The 7,518-nt window shown below is 34.5% G+C and overlaps 1 protein-coding gene across 1 annotated transcript; it reads right to left on the bottom strand.

Annotated features, from left to right (window-relative positions):
* Positions 1 to 549: 549 nt before the first annotated feature.
* Positions 550 to 2,176, bottom strand: tmsb4x (thymosin beta 4 X-linked). The gene is made up of 3 exons (XM_056465986.1): positions 2,071 to 2,176; positions 1,171 to 1,283; positions 550 to 1,055 (listed from the first exon to the last, which is right to left on the bottom strand). Exons 2-3 carry the CDS (start codon positions 1,268 to 1,270, stop codon positions 1,021 to 1,023), a joined length of 135 nt encoding a protein of 44 aa, XP_056321961.1. The 5' UTR covers positions 1,271 to 1,283; positions 2,071 to 2,176; the 3' UTR covers positions 550 to 1,020.
* Positions 2,177 to 7,518: the final 5,342 nt, after the last annotated feature.

The raw sequence follows: 7,518 nt of genomic DNA, 5'->3' as shown, positions 1-7,518 counted from the left end.
AATTTTTTAAAGCCATTTTAAGTTCAATATTAACTCCCTTAAGAACATACATATATTTTTCCAATTATCTACAAAAATCAAACTATTATGTTTAGAAATGCATTGAAAAAAATCTGTTAATAAAAAGTTTGGGGGGAAAAATGACATAATTAACATTTATCATGGCTAATAATTCAGATTTCAACTAATCTATGTTCTACTCTATATGATTGGAAATAAATTGCATTTGTTTTTGTAGTATTAGAAGGGTTTGTTAGCCTTAATGTTTAATAACAGTACTTATAAAGCATTACTTATACTAATATCTATTTTAAAGACCATAAGTTAACTTAATACTAGTTAATGCACTTAACTATAAACATTAATGCATTTAACGTACTATCATTACCAAATAATGATCAATATATGTTGCATTGCAAGTAAATAATGTTACCTAAAATTAGATTTGAAACATATTTAGGCTAAACCTCTAATGACAAAGTGAAATGCATTGGTGAATAAGATGTGTGGGCTGAAGCGACAAGCACAGAACAAACGTTTAAAAAGGTGTCCATCTGAATATTACAGATCTTTATTTGCATTACAAAACAAAAAGTTGTGCATTCCAAGACGTCAACATACAAAAAAAACAAAAAATACACTGCATGACTTTAAAGCATTTGAGCAAGTCAACCAAGGTCACGAGAGATGTTACAAGAGCGAGTCTCTGTTAGGTGTCACTCAAACTCTTAGCCCCGCCCCTCTCTCCACTCCTCAAGCAGTGAAACTGGTGAAGCTCATCCATATCAGCAAAACTTCAGCCGAATACCAGCGGTGCGCTTACAAAAAGAGGAGTACGTGGGCACACAAACAAAGGGCTTGTACGGACGTCTGCATTTTTTTCATATTTTTTTTTTTGGTTGGTTGTCCAATCACAATGCGACTTAGGTCATATTTATCCGTTAAAAGTTAAACAGCGAAAAGACGTGAAAAAGAAGGCAATGTGGAATGTACAGTGCATAGAAGTGTGTTGAGCAGGCTTCATGATGAACCCGCCTGCTTCTCCTGTTCGATGGCTGGAAGGAAAAAGAAGAAGTGTTAGTTTCGCATTAGAGGTTTCTTCAATGCGTGCAAGCATTTTTTAAAAATAAATGCATGCATTTTTGTTGTTTAATGAAGTAAAAGTCTTACTTTCTTTTGATGGCAGGGGATTTTTCTCCTGAGTTTCTGTTTTCTTCAGCTTGGTTTTGTCAAAGCTGGTCACCTCCTCGAGATTTGGCTTGTCAGACATGTTTGCAGTAGGTCTGAAAAAGGAAATGACAGGAAATGCTCGCTGTTAATGATGACACGCACACAAAGAGACATTTGCATGCAGACAGAGAGACAAACATCCATTATTAATATTCACATCACTGATATCAGAGGACAATAGGGCATTTCCTAGTGAACAAACCTTTGTTTGTCTAATCTAAAAAAAATGCATGCTAATGCGTTAATAAAACACTCAAAAATAACCTAAATATGTGCTTAAAAGCATTAAAGATCGAAATCTGAAAGCTCTGCTGCCTCTGCTTTGTGTTTTATGCAATAACTGTGGTGAAAAAAGGGCTGCTGTTGCATCACAGTCTTCAGTGTGTTTTATGAAACCACCGCCCTTTCCTGCTCATTCTCTCCCATTTCACCTCATATCTCCGTTTCTATCAGGAAAATCCGCCTTTCGGCTCTTCCAGTAATCTGAGCACATTTTCCCCGAAGATTTGCGCATTATTTGGCGCTGAACAGGCGGAGGCTTTATTCATTCCTGAACAAAGAAACTACACGCATCTATTGTCTCCGACACACATACCGTCACAATCGCACTTTTACACACGATACTTTTCAATCTTACGTCATAATAACCTCCAATGTACTTGTTATGATGATAAAATGCATTTATACTATTATAACTGTGTCTAATTTTTTTTTTTTAATACGCGTTTGAATATACATTTATCCCTACGTTAGATACTATCCGAGTGTAAAAAAGAATAATACATCATATAATTCAACATCTACGCATTTTACACATAATTAAATCATAGTGGTGCTCACCAGAGTTGTGTCTGTAGTTGAAGTGTGTGTTCTCCCTCAGCGGATGCAGCAGTGTGAGCTACAGCGCGCACACACGCCATATATATAAGGCGCGATATGTAAATCACGTGACTGACGTCACTGGACCGTTATTCCAGCGCTACTTAGCCGATTCCGCGCGGAATGAAACAAATGAACGACTCGATGAGGAGATTAAACATTATAAACACAAAAACACAGTAAATGTGCAGGTATTTGAGAGTTTTTCACTGTGAATCTGCGCAGACTGAAGTGAACGCCCTCTGAGAGCCGCGCTGATGCTAGGCGACAGCGGCACCTGCCGGAGAGCAATGACAACACAGAACATAATAATAATAATCATAATAATAAACTTACAGCATATAGTGCAATTCCTAGTCATTTATTGTAAATACTGTAGTATTTTTGAACCATACTGTAGTAAAGTACTTAAATTATTTTTTGTGGCGATTATATAGTTGATATGGCAACACAGCAACAATAGTAATATAAACAAATGAGCCAATACTGTGTTTTATACAACTATATGGTAGGATATCATATTACAATACACCACAGTTTACTGTAGTAGAATTCAATGTATACTACCCCTACTGAAAAAAACAGCTTAAACCAGCCTAGGCTGGTTGTAGTTGGTTGACCAGGTTGGTTTTCAGAGGGGTTTTGGCCATTTCCAGGCTGGTTTCCAGCCATTTCCAGCCTGGTCTTAGCTGGTCAGGGTGGAAAATTACCAGCTAAAACCAGCTTGACCAGCTTAGCCAGGCTGAGAGCCCAGCCAAAACCAGCTATGTCCAGCTTAAACCAGGCTGGTCAAGCTGGTTTTAGCTTGATTTAGCTGGTCATTTTCCAGCCTGACCAGTTAGGACCAGGCTGGAAATGGCTGGAAACCAGCCTGTAAATGGCCAAAACCCCTCTATAACCAGGCTGGTCAACCAGCTAAAACCAGCCAACCAGCATAGGCTGGTTTAAGCTGGATTTTTCAGCAGGGACAGTATTTATTATCAGTTCACTACAGTTGATACGCAGTGTGCTGGAGAAATTATTGACAAGTTATGACAATATTTACATAATTTAACCTAAAAATGCTTTAAATTACTATCGTTTTTTTTAATTCTCTTATTTATTCATAGAAATGTATATAAAAATGACCTATTTTATTATCTATTCACAATAAATGAGTTCCTAAAAATAGTTTGACTTTCTAACTATAATATATATATATATATATATATATATATATATATATATATATATATATATATATATATATATATATATATATATATATAAAATACTGCATTAGACTGTGAATTATCATTATTTACACATATTTCTGTACATTTTTGCTTTATTCTATTGTTCTCATTCATTCATTCATTTTCTTTTTGGCTTATTCCCTTTATTAATCTGGGGTCGCCACAGCAGAATGAACTGCCAACTATTCCAACATATGTTTTACGCAGCGGATGCCCTTCTAGCTGCAACCCATCACTGGGAAACATCCATACACACTCATTCACACACATAAACTACGGACAATTTAGCTTACCCAATTCCCCTATAGCGCATGTGTTTTGACTGTGGGGGAAACCGGAGCACCTGGAGGAAACCCACGTGAAAACGAGGAGAACATGCAAACTCCACACAGAAACGCACACTGACCCAGCCGAGGCTCGAACCAGCGACCTTCTATTGTTCTCATGTGACTTTATAAATATAGAGTGTGATGTTTTTACAAAAATATATACAAAAAGTGTTGAGTTTACCCAAACACCAAACATATGAATATAATGATGTAAGATTTAAAACACTAAAGGCTCTATTTAAGCCAGGCTGGAACAGGAAGTGTGTGTGTGATCACTTCCTGTTGGCTGCCTTGCACAATACGTTGCTTTTAAAAATAATTTTGTAATGAAAAACAGGAATCAGACGCTCCTTGTGAAATGTGTGTGTGTGTGTTTTAATTATTTCTTATATTTTTACTCTTTAAAGTCAGTTAAACATTACTGACTTGAGTTATTTGTTCATTTAATTGCCATTTAGTTAGGAAGGGGAGTTAGGAAGATTTTAAGGGCTCATACATTTATGGGGGGCCCCAGAGACATTATCAAGGGCCCGCGCCAACAATTAAATAATTAATTAATTAATATGTATTTAAAAAATGTTTTTTTATTAATTAATTAATTAATTAATGTATTTATTTATTGTTTAAAACACCTGCAGAAAATATTCAGATGTAAAAATGCTAAATACTTTCTGGATTGACAAAAAAATATAAATAAAATAATAAATAAATAAACAAATGAAAGAAAAACAAGGAAGAAATAAGAAAAAAAATTAAAACTAAAAATAAAACTAATTAATTAATTAAAATAAAATAAATAAAAAATGTAAAAATAAAATGAATAAATTAATTAAAATGAAAAAATTATAAAATTATAAATAAAAATAATTTTGTTAATTTATTGATTTTTTTATTTATTTATTTATAAATTGTTTAACACACAGAAAATATTCAGATTTTTGTCAGAAGCAAATGTAATAATGCAAAATACTTTTCAGGATTTACAAAAAATAGATAAAGAGATAAATAAATAATAAAAAAAACTAATGCATTTCTTATTATTTAATTAAAATAACAAATAAAAAAGATTTAATTAATTAAAATGAAAATTAAAAATAAAAAATATTTAAATAATGATTTAATTAACTAATAAATTTTTTATTTATTGTTTAAAACAGAAAATATTCAGATTTTTGTCAGAAGCAAATGTAAAAATGTTAAATACTTTTCAGACTTCACAAATAAAATAAAATAAAAATAAATAAAGAAAGAAAGAAAGAAAGAAAGAAAGAAAGAAAGAAAGAAAGAAAGAAAGAAAGAAAGAAAGAAAGAAAGAAAGAAAGAAAGAAAGAAAGAAAGAAAGAAAGAAAGAAACAAACAAACAAACAAACAAACAAACAAACAAACAAACAAACAAATAAATAAATAATTAAAATATTTTTTTAATTTAAAATAAAATTTATAAATAATGATTTTATTTATTTGTTTAAATATTGTTTAAAACACAATTTATTGTTTAAAACAGAACATCTTCAGATTTTTGTCAGAAGAGAATGTAAAAATGCAAAAAACTTTTGAGGATTTACAAAAAATAGATAAATAAATATTTTTAAAAAAGAAAAAAAATTAATTAAAATAAAAAATAATTGTATTTATTTATTTATTTAGTGATAAATAGACCTTTATGCATCAAATCCATATAAAACCTCATATTTCAGCCGGCAGATGGCTTCAGCAGGTCTAAACTGTAACAGGAAGTGTGTGCTATCACTTCCTGTTGGCTGCCATAAACTCTATTTAGAGACATCTGAGCAGTTCCTCACACTACTGGCTGTTCAGAATGATTTTGTGTTGGAAAACGTGACAGAGATGCAGATATTCGCTTGACGTGACAGATTTTGAAAGTGAGTTTTTGCAAAAAAACAAAGGAGCAAATGATTCTTTCAGCAACCAAAAACATGAACAAGCTGCCATGTTTAACCATTATCATCATCTTCTGCACTATAATGAACTCAGAATGAGGAAATGACTTTTTAACAAGGGGTCACATGTGCTGGTGACGATTAAAGATAACATTGTATGAGAGCTTTGCACTGACTGTATATGTTTTGCATTATTTATTGAATGTATGTTTTGGGTAATCTTCTGTAATTGGTAACATTTCATTAATAATAATCATAATTCCTTACATTTATATAGCACTTTTCTAGACACTCAAAGCGCTTTACACAGGGGGGGGGGGGGGGGGGGGTATAGGGGGGATCTGCTCATCCACCATCAGTGTGCAGCATCCACCTGGATGATGCGACAGAGTCATATTGCACCAGACCGCACACCACACACCAGCTGATTGGTGAAGAGGAGACACAGTGATGAAGCCAATTATGATATGAGCAGGGGCGGACTGGCCGTCTGGCAATTCTGGCAAATGCCAGAAGGGCCGGAGCAGTTTTAAAATGTGGGCCGGTCAGGTTTTTTTTTTATTTTTTTTTTTAATATGTATTGTTTTTGCATGCTGGCAGCTTTTATCTCTTGCAAGATGTGAATATAATGCTGCTGTTGATGACAATAATAATAATAATAATAATAATAATAATGATTGATAATTATAATAATGATACATGTTAAGCATTTGGGCCAATCGGCGACGGCCGGCCGGTTTCGAGATGGGCCGACCCAATCAGAGGCTGTGGATTACGCTGATGTAATCAAAATCTGGCAAGATGGTCAAACAGTAAATGCAACACAACGCAAGCTAACGTTAATGTCAAAATATGGACCGTAAAAAAAGGAAAGGCGGTGCTGATAAGGTCAGAGAGAGCAAGAAAAGGGCTCTAAAATCAGATGCTGCCAAATGCATAAAATTAACCGAAATATTCGCGAGAGGAGGTGTAAATGCATCGGAGGACAGTAGCGCGGTAGAGGAGGTAAGAAGGGAACAGAAAATAAAGCAGGTCACACATCGGATGCGCCGCAACACGGCGAGCACATGACAGTTGAGAGTATGGCACATCAGACGCGCATATTCACATGACAGCTGCCGACTTGTGTACCTTAGAAACCTTTGTTTAGAAATTAGAATTCTGAAATGCATGGCGTTGTGCGGCGCGACGCTGTGCGTCGCCGAGCAGCGCTTCTGGTGTGTGACTGACCCCCTTAATTATACTAAAATATAAATAATAATTAATTTTAATGTCATTCACGCTACTTCTGACAGTTTTTGACAGTAACCTACACTGTGTTTAACAGTTAACTCAGCGTGGAACTCCCATACATTTTAAAATATCATTATAAGCAGATAATGTGGAATTTAGGGTATACACAGAACAGCTATAGCTATAGTACTGTAGGAATTTGTAGTCAACTCTAAATACATAGCTAGTCTTTAAAGTAAAACATTAAATACATGCATATGTCACAGTATGTAGGTGGAACATAGACTTCTTTTACAGGCAATATTGTAGTATATCTATGCAATAGTCAGACATTGGCTTGCTCATGTTCTTCCTTTCCTGACTCCTGTGTTCATCTATTCAAACTAGAATGTTTCTGGACCCAGTGGCAGTGCAGATAGCCTGACTGCTGCAGCAGAGTCAAGTGTCATGGAGGTAGGAATACAGCCGTAAGAGAAACACACCCTGAGACAAATGCTGACAGTTTCTTAATACTGTGTACAGAAAACTGATATAGAAACCACAAACCAGTTAGGGGTTGTCAGTGGGGGCTAGTTCACCACAGATATCTGGTCAGTCAGAGGCAACGAGCTGCAATCAATCCAGAATTCTTTATTCTTTTTCCACAAAGTTTCCAACAAGTACTGAGCATGCAAGTGCTAAACATCACTTCGGAGTATCCATGTAGGTTGG

Source organism: Danio aesculapii, chromosome 9 (genome assembly GCF_903798145.1).
Source record: "Danio aesculapii chromosome 9, fDanAes4.1, whole genome shotgun sequence".
Classification (NCBI taxonomy): Eukaryota; Metazoa; Chordata; class Actinopteri; order Cypriniformes; family Danionidae; genus Danio; species Danio aesculapii.
This window is presented reverse-complemented; position numbering and strand designations above follow the sequence as displayed.

Coding starts and splice junctions, on each gene's coding strand:
- tmsb4x (XM_056465986.1), bottom strand. CDS start 1,270: ATGTCTGACAAGCCAAATCTCGAGGAGGTGACCAGCTTTGACAAAACC. Junction 1,056..1,170: donor TCCCCTGCCATCAAAAGAAA/GTAAGACTTTTA, acceptor TTTTCCTTCCAG/CCATCGAACAGGAGAAGCAG.